General features: G+C 47.9%; 1 protein-coding gene across 1 annotated transcript in view; it reads left to right on the forward strand.

Annotated features, from left to right (window-relative positions):
• Positions 1-19,713, forward strand: part of LOC118375290 (teneurin-2-like) — a 181,721-nt gene that overhangs the window by 131,470 nt on the left and 30,538 nt on the right. The window contains exons 13-25 of the mRNA XM_052518261.1: positions 1,811-2,027; positions 2,613-2,732; positions 3,425-3,686; positions 4,756-5,023; positions 6,667-6,810; positions 7,469-7,718; positions 11,820-11,840; positions 11,986-12,215; positions 15,080-15,234; positions 16,848-16,949; positions 17,379-17,552; positions 17,784-18,424; positions 18,899-19,074. Coding sequence (XP_052374221.1) covers positions 1,811-2,027; positions 2,613-2,732; positions 3,425-3,686; positions 4,756-5,023; positions 6,667-6,810; positions 7,469-7,718; positions 11,820-11,840; positions 11,986-12,215; positions 15,080-15,234; positions 16,848-16,949; positions 17,379-17,552; positions 17,784-18,424; positions 18,899-19,074 — 2,760 coding nt within the window. The remainder of the gene's footprint in view (positions 1-1,810; positions 2,028-2,612; positions 2,733-3,424; positions 3,687-4,755; positions 5,024-6,666; positions 6,811-7,468; positions 7,719-11,819; positions 11,841-11,985; positions 12,216-15,079; positions 15,235-16,847; positions 16,950-17,378; positions 17,553-17,783; positions 18,425-18,898; positions 19,075-19,713) is intronic.

Below are 19,713 nucleotides of genomic sequence, written 5' to 3' on the forward strand. Positions count from 1 at the left end.
TCTTCTCTTTCTCCCTCCTCTCTTTCTCGCTCCTCTCTTTCTCCCTCCTCTCTCTCTCTCCCTGCTCTCTCTCTCCCTCCTCTCTCCATCCACTCCTCTTTTTCTCCCTCCTCTCTTTCTCCCTCCTCTCTTTCTCCCTCCTCTCTCTCTCCCTGCTCTCTCTCTCCCTCCTCTCTCTCTCCACTCCTCTCTTTCTCCCTCCTCTCGTTCTCCCTGCTCTCTCTCTCCCTGCTCTCTTTCTCCCTCCTTTCTCTCTCCCTGCTCTCTTTCTCCCTCCTCTCTTTCTCCATCCTCTCTCTGTCCCTCCTCTCTCTCCCCCTCCTCTCTCCCTCCACTCCTTTCTTTCTCCCTGATCTCTTTCTCCATCCTCTCTCTCTCCCTCCTCTCTCTCTCCCTGCTCTCTCTCTCCACTCCTCTCTTTCTCCCTGCTCTCTCTCTCCACTCTTCTCTTTCTCCCTGCTCTCTTTCTCCCTCCTCTCTTTCTTCCTGACCTCTCTCTCACTCCTCTCTCTCTCCCTGCTATCTCTCTCCACTCCTCTCTTTCATCCCTCCTCTCTTTCTCCCTCCTCTCTTTCTCCCTCCTCTCCCTCCTCTCTCTCTCCCTGCTCTCTTTCTCCCTCCTCTCCTTTCTTTCTCCCTCCTCTCTTTCTCCCTCCTCTCGTTCTCCCTGCTCTCTCTCTCCCTGCTCTCTTTCTCCCTCCTTTCTCTCTCCCTGCTCTCTTTCTCCCTCCTCTCTTTCTCCATCCTCTCTCTCCCTCCTCTCTCTCTCCCTCCTCTCTCCCTCCACTCCTTTCTTTCTCCCTGATCTCTTTCTCCATCCTCTCTCTCTCCCTGCTCTCTCTCTCCCTGATCTCTTTCTCCATCCTCTCTCTCTCCCTCCTCTCTCTCTCCCTGCTCTCTCTCTCCACTCCTCTCTTTCTCCCTGCTCTCTTTCTCCCTCCTCTCTTTCTCCCTGATCTCTCTCTCACTCCTCTCTCTCTCCCTGCTATCTCTCTCCACTCCTCTCTTTCATCCCTCCTCTCTTTCTCCCTCCTCTCTTTCTCCCTCCTCTCCCTCTCCCTCCTCTCTCTCTCCCTGCTCTCTTTCTCCCTCCTCTCTCTCTCGGTGCTCTTTCTACCTCCTCTCTTTCTCCCTCCTCTCTCTCCATGCTCTCTTTCTCCCTCCTCTCTTTCTCCCTCCTCTCTCTCCCTCCTCTCTCTCCACTCCTCTCTTTCTCCCTGCTCTCTTTCTCCCTCCTCTCTCCATCAACTCCTCTCTTTCTCTCTGATCTCTTTCTCCCTCCTCTCTTTCCCCTTCTCTCTTTCCCCTTCTCTCTTTCTCCCTCCTCGCTTTCTCCCTCCTCTCTATCTCCCTCCTCTCTTTCTCACTCCTTTCTTCCTCCCTTCTCTCTTTCTCCCTCCTCTCCTTTTCTCTCCTCTCTTTCTCACTCCTTTCTCTCTCCCTTCTCTCTTACTCCCTCCTCTCCTTTTACCTCCTCTCTTTCTCCCTCCTCTCTTTCTCCCTCCTGTCTCTCTCCATGCTCTCTTTCTCCCTCCTCTCTTTCTCCCTCCTCTTTCTCCCTCCTCTCTCTCCCTCCTCTCTTTCTCCCTGCTCTCTTTCTCCCTGCTCTCTTTCTCCCTCCTCTCTCCCTCGACTCCTCTCTTTCTCTCTGATCTCTTTCTCCCTCCTCTCTTTCCCCTTCTCTCTTTCTCCCTCCTCTCTTTCTCCCTCCTCTCTATCTCCCTCCTCTCTTTCTCACTCCTTTCTTTCTCCCTTCTCTCTTTCTCCCTCCTCTCCTTTTCCCTCCCCTCTTTCTCCCTCCTCTCTCTAGATGGTCTGACGGACTGTATGGATCCAGACTGTTGTATCCAGAGCCCGTGTCAGAACAGCCCTCTGTGTCGGGGCTCCAGAGACCCCCTCCAGGTGATCCAGCAGAGCCCCCTGTCTCTGTCCCAACCCCGGGTAGGATCCTTCTATGACAGGGTCATGATGCTGGTGGGACGGGACAGCACACACATCATACCTGGGGAAAACCCATTCAATGCCAGGTGAGCGAATACACACTTTAGATTACATACACATGACGCATACTGTAACACACACCACACACACATGTGAATACTAACACACAATCTATTATTTTTGTTGATGTATTATATACAGTATCTCTCTCTCTCTCAATTCAATTCAATTCAAGGGGCGTTATTGGCATAGGAAACAAATGTTAACATTGCCAAAGCAAGTGAAGTAGAGAATATACAAAAGTTAAATAAACAATAAAAATGAACAGTAAACTTTACTCTCGCTATCTGTCTTTCTCTCTCTCTGTCTCTCTATCTTTCTCTCTCTCTCTCTCTCTCTCTCTCTCTCGACCATACCACCACGCTCTCGACCACGCCACCACGCTCTCTCTCTCTCTCTTTCCCTCTCTCTCTCTTTCTCTCTCTCTCTCTCTTTCTCTTTCTCTTTCTCTTTCTCTTTCTCTCTTCTCTCTCTCTCTTTCTCTTTCTCTCTCTCTCTCTCTCTCTCTCTCTCTCTCTCTCTCTCTCTCTCTCTCTCTCTCTCTCTCTCTCTCTCTCTCTCTCTCTCTCTCTCTTTCTCTCTCTGTGTCTCTCTGTCTCTCTGTCTCTCAGCTTGGCGTCTCTGATCCGAGGTCAGGTGTTAACTACAGATGGTACTCCCCTGGTGGGAGTCAATGTTTCCTTTGTCAGATATCCACACTATGGATATACTCTCACACGCCAGGACGGAACGTAAGTACCACAAACACAAACACACACACCACCGTTCAAAAGTTTGGGCTCACTTAGAAATGTCCTTGTTTTTGAAATAAAAGTACATTTTTTTGTCCATTAAAATAACATAAAATTGATCAGAAATACAGTGGAGACATTGTTAATGTTGTAAACGACTATAGTAGCTGGAAACGGCAGATGTTTTATGGAATATCTATATAGATGTACAGAGGCCCATTATCAGCAACTATCACTCCTGTGTTCCAATGGCATGTTGTGTTTGCTAATCCAATTTTATCATTTTAAAAGGCAAATTGATCATTAGAAAACCCTTTTGCAATTATGTTAGCACAGATGAAAACTGTTGTCCTGATTAAAGAAGCAATAAAACTGTCCTTCTTTAGACTAGTTGAGTATCTGGACCATCAGAATTTGTGGGTTCGATTACAGACTCAAAATGGCTGGGGAAAAAAATAATTAGAAACTAGAAACAAAGAACTTTCTTCTGAAACTCGTCAGTCTATTCTTGTTCTGAGAAATGAAGGTTATTCCGTGCGAGAATTTGTCAAGAAATTGAAGATTTTGTACAACGCTGTGTACTACTTCCTTCACAGAACTTTTCTTTCAAACACAAGGAAACTTCTAAGTGACCCCAAACTTTTCAACGGTAATGTACATAGTAACTAATCCAATTCTGATTCTGTCTCCAGGTTTGACCTTCTAGCAAACGGCGGCGCCTCGTTGACCCTGAGGTTTGAGCGCGCTCCGTTCATCACGCAGGACCGCACGGTGTGGTTACCATGGAGTCGTTTCTACGTCATGGATACGCTGGTGATGAAGACTGAGGAGAACACCATCCCAGGATGTGACCTCAGCGGCTTCCTCCGACCTGACCCCGTGGTCATCACCTCATCTCTGTCATCACTCTTCTCCTCTAGACCCAGGGACAAGCCCATCATACCTGAGACACAGGTAACCAGACTCTCTTTCCATCTCCTTCCTCTCCTTCCTCTGTCTCTCCTCTGTCTCTCCTCTGTCTCTCCAGGTGCTGTCAGGTATCCAGCCTCTCACACTCATCATTCCCGTGTTGTCTGTCCCCATCTCTCTCCTCCATCTCTCCTCCATCTCTCTCCTCCTTCATATTTCTCCTCCATCTCTCTCCTCCTTCATATTTCTCCTCCATCTCTCCTCCATCTTTTTCCTCCATCTCTCTCCTACATCCATCTCCCCACCTTTCCTCCTCCATCTCTCTGCTCCATCTCTCCTCCTTCTCTATCTTTCCTCCTCGATCTCTCTTCCATCTCTCCTCCATATCTCTTCCATCATCTCTCTCCTCCATCTCTCTCCTCCATCTCTCTCCATCTCTCCTCCATTTCTCTCCTCCACCTCTCTCCTCCATCTCCCTTCTTCATCTCTCCTCCATCTCTCTTCCATCTCTCTCCTCCACCTCTCCTCCATCTCTCTCCTTCATCTTTCTCCTTCATCTTTCTCCTTCATCTCTCTCCTCCATCTCTCTCCTCCATCTCTCTCCTTCATCTTTCTCCATCATCTCTCTCCTCCATCTCTCTCCTCTATCTCTCTCCTTCATCTCTCCTCCATTTCTCTCCTCCACCTCTCTCCTCCATATCTCTTCTTCATCTCTCCTCCATCTCTCTTCCATCTCTCTCCTCCACCTCTCCTCCATCTCTCTCCTTCATCTTTCTCCTTCATCTCTCTCCTCCATTTCTCTCCATCTCTCTCCCCATCTCTCTCCCCCATCTCTCATCCATCTCTCTCCTCCCTCTCCTCCATCACTCTCCTCCATCTCTCTTCTCTATCTTTCCACCACCATATCTCTTCCATCTCTCTCTTCCACCTCTCTCCTCCATCTCTCTTCTCTATCTTTCCACCTCCACCTCTCTCCTCCATCTCGCTCCTCCATCTCTCTCCTTCTCTCCTCCATCTCTCTTCCATCTCTCTCCTCCACCTCCATCTCTCTCCTCCATCTCCCTCCTTCATCTCTCTTCTCTATCTTTCCTCCTTCATCTCTCTCTCTCTCCAGGTGCTCCACGAGATGATAGATGTTCCAGGGACCAGTCTGAAGCTGTGCTACCTGAGCTCCAGGACGTCTGGCTACCGCAGCCTGCTGAAGGTGACCATGACCCCAGCCATGGTGTTTCTGGGCCTGCTCAAAGTCCACCTGATGGTAGCTGTGGAGGGACATCTCTTCCAGAAGTGGTTCCACGCCTCGTCCAACCTGGCCTACACGTACATTTGGGATAAAACAGATGCCTATGGACAGAGAGTCTACGGGCTGTCGGAAGCTGTCGGTGAGTGTGTGTAGATAGAGTGTGTGAGTGCAGTGGGTAGGGTTTGTGTGTGTGTTTATGAGCGTGCGTGTCTGTCTGTCTGTGAGCAGTAATAGCACTGAGGGTGCCGAGGCCCCCAGCTCGCTTCACTGACTGCTAACTCTGCTTGACAGCTAATAACCCTTCACCACGGTTACAGCTGCCGTGGTTACGTCTGAGTGACAGGAGGAGAGGAGAGTTTAACTGCCACCCAGGGCTTAGAGCGTCAAGTCTGTCATCTCATAGAGTAGTGTAACGTCCACACACACTCTATTGCTCCAATGTAGATGATTGTTTAGATAACCAACGTTACTTTACTTTCAATAGGTTTTTTCTGAAGGGGACAAAGCACATGAATTAATATTTCTGTAAATGTGTGTTTATGTCAATCAAGCGATGGTCGATATGACAACATGTCAACACTGTTGAATGATAGGAGAGAAATGGATCTGTCACCATGACAACACTTTCTAGTTGTCACAGAACTGCCTGCAAGGGACAGTGAACCCCACACCCTCTCTCTCTCTCTCTTTCTAATTAACATGTTTTTAATTGATTTGACACCATGACAAGGATGTTAATTGGGTTATGGCCTTAACGAGGTGTTAGTGGGGTGAGAGGAGGAAGGGTCTGGTCTGGACACAAGTGCTAAAGAGCACAAGCTGTGCTAACTGCATCTCACTTTACTTTATTAGTACTGTGGTCTGTCTGTCTGTCTGTCTGTCTGTCTGTCTGTCTGTCTGTCTGTCTGTCTGTCTGTCTGTCTGGGGTTGTCTGTCAGTCTGTCAGTCTGTCTGTCTGTCAGTTTGTCTGGGGTTGTCTGTCTGTCTGTCTGTCTGTCTGTCTGTCTGTCTGTCTGTCTGTCTGGGTCTGTCTGTCTGGCTGGGGTTGTCTGTCTGTCTGTCTGTCTGTCTGGGGTTATCTGTCTGTCGGTCTGTCTGGGTCTGTCTGTCTGTCTGTCTGTCTGTCTGTCTGGGGTTGTCTGTCTGTCTGTCTGGGGTTGTCTGTCTCTCTGGGTCTGTCTGTCTGGGGTTGTCTGTCTGTCTGTCTGTCTGTCTGTCTGTCTGTCTGTCTGTCTGTCTGTCTGTCTGTCTGTCTGTCTGTCTGTCTGTCTGGGGTTGTCTTGCTGTCTGTCTGTCTGGGTATGTCTGTCTGTGTGGGTCTGTCTGTCTGTCTGTCTGTCTGTCTGTCTGTCTGTCTGGGGTTGTCTGTCTGTCTGTTTGTCTGGGGTTGTCTGTCTGTCTGTCTGTCTGTCTGTCTGTCTGTCTGTCTGTCTGTCTGTCTGTCTGTCTGACTGAATATCTGTCTAGTGTTTGAAAAGTTGCTTGTCTCCATACTGCTTTGTTTATGAAGTATATTTTCTCCCACTTCTCTCTCTGTCTCTCTCTCTCTGTCTGTCTGTCTGTCTCTGTCTATGTCTCTCTCACTCCCACTTCTCTCTCTCTCTGTCTCTCTCTCTGTCTGTCTCTGTCTATGTCTCTCTCACTCCCACTTCTCTCTCTCTCCATCTCTCTCTCTGTCTGTCTCTGTCTATGTCTCTCTCACTCCCACTTCTCTCTCTCTCTGTCTCTCTCTCTGTCTGTCTGTCTCTGTCTATGTCTCTCTCTCTCTCTTTCTCTCTCTAGTGTCAGTGGGGTATGAATATGAGTCGTGTGCCAGTCTGATCCTATGGGAGAAGAGGACAGCAGTACTACAGGGCTTTGAACTGGACCCTTCTAATCTGGGAGGCTGGTCTCTGGATAAACACCATATACTCAACACACGCAGCAGTATGTTTAAATATACTGTATATATATGTACATACACACACACATTTCATTTGATAAACACCATATACTCAACACACGCAGCAGTATGTTTAAATATACTGTATATATATGTACACACACACACACATTTTACATTTACATTTAAGTCATTTAGTATGTGGGGTTTTTTCTTAAATAAAATGAATGAATTCATTGATCCCTCCCCCTCCCTCCCCCTCCCTCCCTCCCTCCCTCCCTCCCTCCCTCCCCCCCTCCCTCCCTCCTCCCCCTGTCTCCCTGTCTCCCTCCCCCCTCCCTCCCTCCCTCCCTGTCTCCCTCCCTCCCTCCCTGTCTCCCTCCCTCCCCCTCTCCCTCCCTCCCCCTCCCTCCCTCCCTCCCTCTCTCCCCCCCCTCTCGCCCTCCCTCCCCCTCCCCCTCCCTCCCTCCCCCCCCTCCCTCCCTGTCCCCCCTCCCTCCCTGTCTCCCTCTCTCCCCCTCTCTCCCTCCCCCCCTCCCTCCCTCCCTCCCTCCCTCCCTCCCCCCTCCCCCTCCCTCCCCCCCCTCCCTCCCTCCCCCCCCTCTCCCCCTCTCTCTCTCCCTCCCTCCCCCCCCTCCCCCTCCCCCTCCCCCTCCCTCCCTCCCCCTCCCTCCCTCCCTCCCCCCTCCCTGTCCCCCCTAGGTATTCTCCATAAAGGTAGTGGTGAGAACGTGTTTGTGTCACAGCAGCCCCCTGTGATCAGCAGTGTAATGGGGAACGGACGTCGACGCTCTATCTCCTGCCCCAGCTGTAACGGCCTCGCCGACAGCAACAAGCTACTGGCACCCGTAGCCCTGGCAATAGGCATCGACGGGAGCCTCTACGTGGGAGACCTGAACTTCATACGCAGGGTCTACCCCTCGCTCAATACCACGGGCATACTGGAACTGAGGTACAGATGGAGGGATGAGGAGAGGAGAAGATTTGGGAGAGGAGAGGGGAGGAGGGGGTTGGACTGGGCTGGGCTGGGGTGGGAGGAGATGGATAGAAGAGAGAGGAACTGGTGGGAGGAGGGGGATGGGCTGGGGTGGGAGGAGATAGATAGAAGAGAGAGTGACTGGTGGGAGGAAGGGTGAAGGAGGAGAGGAGAGCAGGAGTGATGGAGGGAATGGGGTGAGGAGAGGGAGAGAAGAGGAGTGAAGGAGAAAAGGAGAGGAGGGGGAGAGGACAGAGGAGTGGAGTAGTGTGTAGGATATAGAACATGTTGGATGAGATCAGTGAGGTTGTAATGAAAGCAGGGAGGGCTCGGGGGACAGAGTGATTGAAGTAGAATTATACACTGCACTAGATCGTATATCTCCTGGGTGTTTTTATCCATATTTAACTATGCTCTTCCCTCCACCGCTCCACAGCTATCTCTCTCTGTCGTTCTGTTGTCCCCTCAGAAACACTATTGCTATCTCTCTCTCTCTGTCGTTCTGTTGTCCCCTCAGAAACACTATTGCTATCTCTCTCTCTCTGTCGTTCTGTTGTCCCCTCAGAAACACTATTGCTATCTCTCTCTCTCTCTCTGTCGTTCTGTTGTCCCCTCAGAAACACTATTGCTATCTCTCTCTCTCTCTGTCGTTCTGTTGTCCCCTCAGAAACACTATTGCTATCTCTCTCTCTCTGTCGTTCTGTTGTCCCCTCAGAAACACTATTGCTATCTCTCTCTCTCTGTCGTTCTGTTGTCCCCTCAGAAACACTATTGCTATCTCTCTCTCTCTCTCTGTCGTTCTGTTGTCCCCTCAGAAACACTATTGCTATCTCTCTCTCTCTCTGTCGTTCTGTTGTCCCCTCAGAAACACTATTGCTATCTCTCTCTCTCTGTCGTTCTGTTGTCCCCTCAGAAACACTATTGCTATCTCTCTCTCTCTCTGTCATTCTGTTGTCCCCTCAGAAACACTATTGCTATCTCTCTCTCTCTCTGTCGTTCTGTTGTCCCCTCAGAAACACTATTGCTATCTCTCTCTCTCTCTGTCGTTCTGTTGTCCCCTCAGAAACACTATTGCTATCTCTCTCTCTCTCTCTGTCGTTCTGTTGTCCCCTCAGAAACACTATTGCTATCTCTCTCTCTCTGTCGTTCTGTTGTCCCCTCAGAAACACTATTGCTATCTCTCTCTCTCTCTGTCGTTCTGTTGTCCCCTCAGAAACACTATTGCTATCTCTCCTCTCTGTCGTTCTGTTGTCCCCTCAGAAACACTATTGTTGTCCCCTCAGAAACACTATTGCTATCTCTCTCTCTCTCTCTGTCGTTCTGTTGTCCCCTCAGAAACACTATTGCTATCTCTCTCTCTCTCTCTGTCATTCTGTTGTCCCCTCAGAAACACTATTGCTATCTCTCTCTCTCTCTCTCTCTCTGTCGTTCTGTTGTCCCCTCAGAAACACTATTGCTATCTCTCTCTCTCTCTCTGTCGTTCTGTTGTCCCCTCAGAAACAGTACAGCTATCTCTCTCTCTCTGTTGTTCTGTTGTCCCCTCAGAAACACTACAGCTATCTCTCTCTCTCTCTCTCTCTCTCTCTGTTGTTCTGTTGTCCCCTCAGAAACACTACAGCTCTCTCTCTCTCTCTCTCTCTCTCTCTCTCTCTCTCTCTCTCTCTCTCTCTCTCTCTCTGTTGTTCTGTTGTCCCCTCAGAAACACTACAGCTATCTCTCTCTCTCTCTGTTGTTCTGTTGTCCCCTCAGAAACACTACAGCTATCTCTCTCTCTCTCTCTCTCTCTCTGTTGTTCTGTTGTCCCCTCAGAAACACTACAGCTATCTCTCTCTCTCTCTCTGTCGTTCTGTTGTCCCCTCAGAAACAGTACAGCTATCTCTCTCTCTCTGTTGTTCTGTTGTCCCTGTTGTCTCAGAAACACTACAGCTATCAGCTATCTCTCTCTCTCTCTCTGTGTTGTTCTGTTGTCCCCTCAGAAACACTACAGCTATCTCTCTCTCTCTCTGTCGTTCTGTTGTCCCCTCAGAAACACTACGGCTATCTCTCTCTCTCTGTTGTTCTGTTGTCCCCTCAGAAACACTACAGCTATCTCTCTCTCTCTCTCTGTGTTGTTCTGTTGTCCCCTCAGAAACACTACAGCTATCTCTCTCTCTCTCTCTGTTGTTCTGTTGTCCCCTCAGAAACACTACAGCTATCTCTCTCTCTCTCTCTGTTGTTCTGTTGTCCCCTCAGAAACACTACAGCTATCTCTCTCTCTGTGTTGTTCTGTTGTCCCCTCAGAAACATTACAGCTATCTCTCTCTCTCTGTGTTGTTCTGTTGTCCCCTCAGAAACACTACAGCTATCTCTCTCTCTCTCTCTCTGTGTTGTTCTGTTGTCCCCTCAGAAACATTACAGCTATCTCTCTCTCTCTCTGTCGTTCTGTTGTCCCCTCAGAAACAGTACAGCTATCTCTCTCTCTCTGTTGTTCTGTTGTCCCCTCAGAAACACTACAGCTATCTCTCTCTCTCTCTCTGTGTTGTTCTGTTGTCCCCTCAGAAACACTACAGCTATCTCTCTCTCTCTCTCTCTCTCTCTCTCTCTCTCTCTCTCTCTCTCTCTCTCTCTCTCTCTCTCTCTCTCTCTGTTGTTCTGTTGTCCCCTCAGAAACACTACAGCTATCTCTCTCTCTCTCTGTCGTTCTGTTGTCCCCTCAGAAACACTACAGCTATCTCTCTCTCTCTCTGTTGATCTGTTGTCCCCTCAGAAACACTACAGCTATCTCTCTCTCTCTCTGTCGTTCTGTTGTCCCCTCAGAAACAGTACAGCTATCTCTCTCTCTCTGTTGTTCTGTTGTCCCCTCAGAAACACTACAGCTATCTCTCTCTCTCTCTGTGTTGTTCTGTTGTCCCCTCAGAAACACTACAGCTATCTCTCTCTCTGTCTCTGTTGTCCCTCTCACTACTCTCTCTCTCTCTCTCTTCTGTTGTCCCTCAGAAACACTACAGCTCTCTCTCTCTCTCTCTCTGTTGTTCTGTTGTCCCCTCAGAAACACTACAGCTATCTCTCTCTCTCTCTGTTGATCTGTTGTCCCCTCAGAAACACTACAGCTATCTCTCTCTCTCTCTGTCGTTCTGTTGTCCCCTCAGAAACACTACAGCTATCTCTCTCTCTCTCTGTGTTGTTCTGTTGTCCCCTCAGAAACACTACAGCTATCTCTCTCTATCTCTGTTGTTCTGTTGTCCCCTCAGAAACACTACAGCTATCTCTCTCTCTCTCTGTTGTTCTGTTGTCCCCTCAGAAACACTACAGCTATCTCTCTCTCTGTGTTGTTCTGTTGTCCCCTCAGAAACATTACAGCTATCTCTCTCTCTCTGTGTTGTTCTGTTGTCCCCTCAGAAACACTACAGCTATCTCTCTCTCTCTCTCTGTGTTGTTCTGTTGTCCCCTCAGAAACACTACAGCTATCTCTCTCTCTCTCTCTCGTTCTGTTGTCCCCTCAGAAACACTACAGCTATCTCTCTCTCTCTCTGTGTTGTTCTGTTGTCCCCTCAGAAACACTACAGCTATCTCTCTCTCTCTCTGTCGTTCTGTTGTCCCCTCAGAAACACTACAGCTATCTCTCTCTCTCTCTGTGTTGTTCTGTTGTCCCCTCAGAAACACTATTGCTATCTCTCTCTCTCTCTCTCTCTGTCGTTCTGTTGTCCCCTCAGAAACACTATTGCTATCTCTCTCTCTCTCTGTCATTCTGTTGTCCCCTCAGAAACAGTACAGCTATCTCTCTCTCTCTGTTGTTCTGTTGTCCCCTCAGAAACACTACAGCTATCTCTCTCTTTCTCTCTCTCTGTGTTGTTCTGTTGTCCCCTCAGAAACACTACAGCTATCTCTCTCTCTCTCTGTGTTGTTCTGTTGTCCCCTCAGAAACATTACAGCTATCTCTCTCTCTCTCTTTTGTTCTGTTGTCCCCTCAGAAACATTACAGCTATCTCTCTCTCTCTCTGTTGTTCTATTGTCCCTTCAGAAACATTACAGCTATCTCTCAATGATACTACATTAACATTTGTTTTGGGTTGTTTTTTTCTGTCTTATCCTTTAAAGGAACAAAGATTTCAGACACAGGTAAGATGCTTCGCTCCTCGCTTAAGTTACTGTAATCACAAAGATTGTTAAATTGCCCCCTGGGAAATATTGTTTTAATCTAAGTTATTTTTCTCTAATTCAGTTCAAATTCCAATAACTTTATTGTTCTCTCTCTGTCCCACAGTAACAACCCCACTCATAAGTACTTCCTGGCCATTGACCCGGTAACAGGAGCGTTGTTTATCTCGGATACCAATTCGCGGCGTATCTACCGTGTGCGCTCTCTGACGGGCGGGCGGCTTCTGTCGGACAATGCAGAGGTGGTAGCTGGGACAGGAGAGCAGTGTCTGCCCTTCGACGAGCGCTGTGGGGATGGAGGCAAAGCTACTGAGGCGACACTGATGAGCCCCAAAGGTGAGGAGTAGAGGAACATACACACACAAAGAGATCTTCCACAAAATGAGGGCTAAGCCATGGACAGTACCCTCATAAGTTCCCAAGTGTAACTAGGATAGGGAAGGAAGAGACTGTTACTGAGGTGCTGGTATTCATGATCTAGTAGTGAAAGTCGTAGTGATATCTGTCCTTTTCTATATCAGAACACTGATGATGAAACTAATTGTCCGTCTAGTAGTGAAAGTAAAGCAGGGCAGAAGCAGAAGGAGGTTATAAACCAGATTACATCTGAAATTAGGATGACGTGATGAAGCAAGGCTTTGACACCAAACTGTCAAAGATGTCACCCTGTCACATTTCCTCCGTGTGTGTGTGTGTGTGTGTGTGTGTGTGTGTGTGTGTGTGTGTGTGTGTGTGTGTGTGTGTGTGTGTGTGTGTGTGTGTGTGTGTGTGTGTGTGTGTGTGTGTGTGTGTGTGTGTGTGTGTGTGTGTGTGTGTGTGTGTGTGTGTGTGTGTGTGTGTGTGTATCCTTCCTGTCAGAAGGATACAAAGCCAGCCAGCACTTATCAGCCTGCCCTGTCAGTCCTCTTTCTCTCTCCCTCTCTCTGTCTGTCTATTTCTATCTCTCTCAGCCCTCCAGCTCTTCTGTCACTGGCCTCTCTCTTTCTCTTTCCCTCCTCTCCTAGTGTGCTAGTACTTCTCTGTTCAAAGGCACCCTGTTACCCCTCTCCCTCTCTTCTCCCTCTCTTCTCCCTCTCTTCTCCATCCGTTCCATGGCATTGCTTCGATCCATCACTGCTATTCCTTTCTCTCTTTCTCTCTTTCTGTCTGCCTGTCTGCCTGTCTGTCTGTCTGTCTGTCTGCCTGCATCAGTCTGTGTGCCTGCCTGCCTGTGTCTGTCTGTCTGTCTGTCTGCACAGTGCCTTGCAAAAGTATTTATCCCCTTGGTGTTTTTCCTATTTTGTTGCATTACAACCTGTAATTTAAATGGATTTTTATTTGTATTTCATCTAATGAACACAAAATAGTCCAAGTTGGTGAAGTGAAATGAAAAGAAAATCCCCAAATTCTAAAAAGAAAAAGTGGTGCGTGCATATCACCCCCTTTGCTATGAATCCCCTAAATAAGATCTGGTGCAAACAATTACCTTCAGTCACATAATTAGTTAAATAAAGTCCACCTGTGTGCAATCTAAGTGTCACATGATCTGTCACATGATCTCAGTATATATACACCTGTTCTGAAAGGCCCCAGAGTCTGCAACACCACTAAGCAAGGGGCATCACCAAGCAAGCGGGAGCATGAAGACCAAGGAGCTCTCCAAACAGGTCAGGGACAAAGTTGTGGAGAAGTACAGATCAAGGTTGTGTTATAAAAAGATATCGGAAACTTTGAACATCCCACTGAGCACCATTAAATCCATTATTAAAAAATGGAAAGAATATGGCACCACAACAAACCTGCCAAGAGAGGACCGCCCATCAAAACTCACGGACCAGGCAAGGAGGGTATTAATCAGAGAGGCAACAAGGAGACCAAAGATAACCCTGAAGGAGCTGCAAAGCTCCACAGCAGAGATTTGTGTATCTGTCCATAGGACCACTTTAAGCCGTACACTCCACAGAGCTGGGCTCTATGGAAGAGTGGCCAGAAAAAAAGCTATTTCTTAATTAAAGAAAAAAATACAGAAGAAGGTACTCTCGTCAGATGAGACTAAAATTGAGCTTTTTGGCCATCAAGGACAACGCTATGTCTGGCGCAAACCCAACGCCTATCATCACCCCGAGAACATCATCCCCAAAGTGAAACATGGTGGTAGCAGCATCATGCTGTGGGGATGATTTTCATCGGCAGGGACTGGGAATCTGGTCAGAATTGAAGGAATGATGGATGGCGCAAAATACAGGGAAATTCTTGAGGGAAACCTCTTTCAGTCTTCCAGAGATTTGAGACTGGGACAGAGGTTCACCTTCCAGCAGGACAATGACCTAAAGCATACTGCGAAAGCAACACTTGAGTGGTGCAAAGGGAAACATTTAAATGTCTTGGAATGGCCGAGTCAAAGCCAAGACCTCAATCTAATCTGCATATCAGTCTGTATATCGGTCTGTCTGTCTGTGTGTACATCATAGTTACATTTAGGGTGGTGGGTTTTCAAGAGAATACACAACTGTCTGTCTATTTATCTGTCTGTCTGCCTACTATAGACAGAGTGACACCACTGACACACAGCACAACTGTCTATCTGTCTGTCCGTCCGTCCGTCCGTCTGTCTGTCTGTCCATCTGTCTGTCTGCTATGGACAAGGTGACATCACTGACGGGTGAAATGGGAGCAGGTGATAAATGCATCATATCAGTCTTTACTTTACAAAGACATTTGATCAACTTGCTGGCGAACAGAAAGTAGAAACTGCAAGGACACAGTGATACCCTGAGGGACCCTGGAAAGCAATGCTACAATACTCATCATCATTACATAACTTACTAATTACCAAGTTGTTGCATCTTATAAAATAACATTTATTGGCCTAATGTATTTATTTTGTACCCACTTATGTATTAAGGTGAATTAAAAATCCTCCTTCCCCCTCCCAGGTATTGCTGTGGATAAGAATGGTCTGATGCAGTATGTGTGTGTGTGTTTCACCAGGTATTGCTGTGGATAACAATATTCTCATGGTGTGTGTGTGTGTGTGTGTGTGTGTGTGTGTGTGTGTGTGTGTGTGTGTGTGTGTGTGTGTGTGTGTGTGTGTGTGTGTGTGTGTGTGTGTGTGTGTGTGTGTGTGTGTGTGTGTGTGTGTGTGTGTGTGTGTGTTTCTATCCAGGTATTGCTGTGGATCAGAATGGTCTGATGCAGTGTGTGTGTGTGTTTCTATCCAGGTATTGCTGTGGATCAGAATGGTCTGATGTATTTTGTGGACGCCACTATGATCCGTAAGGTTGACCAAAACGGCATCATCTCCACTCTACTGGGCGCCAACGACCTGACTGCAGTACGACCACTCAGCTGTGACGCTAGCATGGACGTCAGCCAGGTAGGGAGAGAGGGGGGAGGGAGGAACGTGATTTAGTTGGAGCCAAAAATATGTAAGTGTCCATTTAAATCAGTTATGAACGTTTCAAACAGGTTGAAAACAACCTGATCTGGTTTACATGCAATGAACACTTCTTTTTGGTCTCCTGTAAAATTCTGAAAATACACTACATGACCAAAAGTATGTGGACACCTGCTCGTCGAACATCTCCTAACAAAATCATCTGCATTAATATGGAGTCAGTCCCCCCTTTGCTGCCATAACAGCCTCCACTCTTCTGGGAAGGATTTCCACTGGATGTTGGGACATTGCTGCTATAACAACCTCCACTCTTCTGGGAAGGATTTCCACTGGATGTTGGGACATTGCTGCTATAACAACCTCCACTCTTCTGGGAAGGATTTCCACTGGATGTTGGGACATTGCTGCTATAACAACCTCCACTCTTCTGGGAAGGATTTCCACTAGATGTTGGAACATTGCTACTATAACAGCCTCCACTCTTCTGGGAAGGATTTCTACTGGATGTTGGAACATTGCTGCAGGGACTTGCTTCCATTCATCCACAAGAGCATTAGTGAGGTCGGGCCCTGATGGGTGGTGGTTAGACCTGACTCGAAGTCAGCGTTCCAATTCATCCCAAAGGTGTTCGATGCAGTTGAGGTCAGGGCTCTGTGCTGGCCAGTCAAGTTCTTCCACACTGATCTCGACAAAACCATTTCTGTATCAACCTCACTTTGTGTCTGGGGGCATTGCTGAAACAGGAAAGGGCCTTCCCCAAACTGTTACCACAAAGTTGAAAGCACAGAATAATCTAGAATGTCATTGTATGCTGTATCATTAAGATTTCCCTTCACTGGAACTAAGGGGCCCAAACCATGAAAAACAGCCCCAGACCATTATTCCTTCTCCACCAAACTTTACAGTTGTTGCTATGCATTCGGGCAGGTAGCGTTCTCCTGGCATCAGCCAGACCCAGATTAGTCCATCGGACTGCCAGATGGTGAAGCGTGATTCCTCACGCCAGAGTATGTGCTTCCACTGTTCCAGAGTTCAACGGCGGCACCACTCCAGCCAACGCTTGGCATTGTGCATGGTGCAGCTGGTCGGCTATATCAACCCATTTCATGAAGCTCCAGATGAATAGGTATTGTGCTGAAGTTGCTTCCAGAGGCAGTTTGGGACTCAGTAGTGATGTTGCAACCGAGGACAGATGATTTTTACTCTCTATGCACTTCAGTACTCGGTGGTCCCGTTCTGTAAGCTTGTGTGGCCTACCACTTCACAGCTGAGCCGTTGTTGCTCCTAGACGTTTCCACTTCACAAAAACAGCACTTACAGTTGACCGGGGCAGCTCTACCAAGGCAGAAATGAGGAACTGACTTGTTGGAAAGGTGGCATCCTATGACATTGCCACGTTGAAAGTCACTGAGCTCTTCAGTAATAGCCCTTCTACTGCAAATGTTTGTCTATGGCTGTACGGTCGACTTTATACACCTCTCGGCAGTTAGTGTGAGTGAAACAGCCAAATGCACTAATTTGAAGTGATGTCCACATACTTTTTGTTATGTGGCTTTTGTGATAAACCCTGAATTTGTTATTTTGTTTATCAGGTGCGTCTGGAGTGGCCTACAGACCTGGCAGTAAACCCCATGGATAACTCTCTGTACGTCCTGGAGAACAACGTTGTGCTGCGCATCACTGAGAACCACCAAGTGAGTTTTGCTTCCTTATCAATTATCGTCATATTTTATTTTTTTTAACCTTTATTTAACTAGGCAAGTCAGTTAAGAACAAATTCTTATTTTCAATGACTGCCTAGGAACAGTAGGTTAACTGCCTGTTCAGGGGCAGAACGACAGATTTGTACCTTGTCAGCTCGGGGGTTTGAACTTGCAACCTTCCGGTTACGAGTCCAACGCTCTAACCACTATGCTACGCTGCCGCCACGACAACAGTTTTAAACGACTGTCGTAATATAATCAATTATCACGATATAAACAATTATCATGATATAATCAATTATCACAATATAATCAGTTATTGCGATACAAGAGGTTATCGTGACTTCAACAAAATCATGATGCTATTATCATATATGTCTTGTTATATTATCTGTACATGAAATAACATTATCGCCCCAGGTGAGCGTCATAGCAGGGCGGCCCATGCATTGTCAGGTTCCAGGTGTAGACTACAGCCTGAGTAAGCTTGCCATCCATGCTGCATTGGAGAGTGCGACAGCCATCGCCCTGTCTTACACCGGAGTTCTCTACATCGCTGAGACGGACGAGAAGAAAATCAACCGCGTCAGACAGGTACAACAACACCTTTGTCTTTAAACATTAAAAAGTAGCTTTACCTTACTGCATTGTGGGGTTTGGAGTTTGCAAGAAAGGCATTTCACTGTACTTGTGCACGTGACATTAAAACTTGAAACTTCACTTTTCTGTTTCTAAAACATTCTGTCTTTCCTGTCTTCCTTGTCTCATCTCTGTCGTTCTCTCTCTCTCTCGTTTGTTGTCTTTCTCCCCTTCCCTCTCTCTCAGGTATCCACTAATGGTGAGATGTCTCTGCTGGCCGGCGCCACATCAGACTGCGACTGCAAGAATGATGTCAACTGCAACTGTTTCTATGGCGACGATGGCTACGCGCCCGACTCCGGCCTCAACTCCCCCGCCTCGCTCGCCGTCTCACCCGACGGAACGCTTTTCATCGCCGATCTTAACAACATACGCATCAGAGCCGTACGAGCCAATCGACCCGGCCCGTCAGCCTCGGGGGCGGGATCCGGATCGATGATGGGACAATATGAAGTTGCGTCGCCACGAGAACAGGAGCTCTATGTGTTCAACGGTGACGGTCAACATCTACAGACCGTGAGTCTGGTCACGGGAGAACCATTATATAACTTCACCTACGGGCCGGACAGAGAGCTCGCCACGGTGGTGGACAACTGCAACAACACTCTCAGGGTGAGAAGGGAGGGTCTGGGCCAGGGGGGGAGTTCTGGCCTCCTCAGACTGGTGTTACTGCCAGAGAACCAGGTGGTGACCCTGGGTTTGGACCCTGCTGGGGGGTTGAGGAGTGTCTCAGCCCAGGGACAGGAGGTGGCCCTACTGGGGTACTCTGGGAGTACAGGACTACTGGCCACCAAGGCTGACGAGACCGGATGGACCACCTTCTACCAGTGAGTGGGATGTTTTTATGCATTTGTCAAAAACGGACACTTCAGCAGCACTCAGGGTCACATATTAGCTGCATTGCCTGGCAGACATCGAGCTAGGATTTGTTTACAGTGCACTGCTGCCCCCTGGAGTTCACTTCTGTCACACAAGTGTGTGCTTCAGTCAGAGCTAACAGAACGGACAGGTGTTAGAGGTCCATAGAGGTTTCCTTTTGTCACCACACACACACACGTTCTGCTGAGAACTGCCATATTATGAGAAATCCACGGAGACCAGCTATTCCCAGATCCTCTGTACAAGTAAGCTGTGAGAGGAGAGGAGAGGAGAGGAGAGGAGAGGAGAGGAGAGGAGAGGAGAGGAGAGGAGAGGACTGAAAATGACAACTCACATTGATTAAGGACTATTTTGTCACTAGTTGTCCCTATCTTCCCAGGTGGGAGAGTGAGAAGTAACCTCTATATGTCTCTCTCCTCCAGGTATGACAGTGAGGGTCGTCTGACCAATGTAACCTATCCTACTGGCATGGTGACCAGTCTGCACCGGGAGATAGAACGTTCCATCAACATTGACATAGAGAGCTCCAGCAGAGACGATGACGTCACCGTTATCACCAACCTGTCCTCTGTGGAGGCCTCATACACCGTGGTGCAAGGTGGGACATACACACACATGCATACACACACCCCACAGTGCAAGGGACACGCGCACATGTACACACACACCATGGTTCAAAGTGAGATACAGCATATTAGTATCAAATCAAATCAAACTTTATATTTGTCACATGCGCCGAATACAACAAGTGTAGACCTTACCGTGAAATGCTGACTTACAAGCCCTTTACCAACAGCGCAGTTTAAGAAGAGTTAAGAAAATATTTACATAATAGACTAAAGTAAAAAATAAAAATAAAAAGTAACGCAATAAGAACAACAATAATGAGGTTATATACAGGGGGCACCGGTACCGAGTCAGTGTGGAGGGGTACAGGTTAGTAATGAGGTTGTATACAGGGGGCACCGGTACCGAGTCAGTGTGGAGGGGTACAGGTTAGTAATGAGGTTGTATACAGGGGCACCGGTACTGAGTCAGTGTGCAGGGGTACAGGTTAGTAATGAGGTTGTATACAGGGGGCACCTTACTGAGTCAGTGTGCAGGGGTACAGGTTAGTAATGAGGTTGTATACAGGGGCACCGGTACAGTCAGTGTGGAGGGGTACAGGTTAGTAATGAGGTTATATACAGGGGCACCGGTTTCTAGTCAGTGTGCAGGGGTACAGGTTAGTAATGAG

Source organism: Oncorhynchus keta, chromosome 4 (genome assembly GCF_023373465.1).
Source record: "Oncorhynchus keta strain PuntledgeMale-10-30-2019 chromosome 4, Oket_V2, whole genome shotgun sequence".
In the NCBI taxonomy this organism is placed as follows: domain Eukaryota; kingdom Metazoa; phylum Chordata; class Actinopteri; order Salmoniformes; family Salmonidae; genus Oncorhynchus; species Oncorhynchus keta.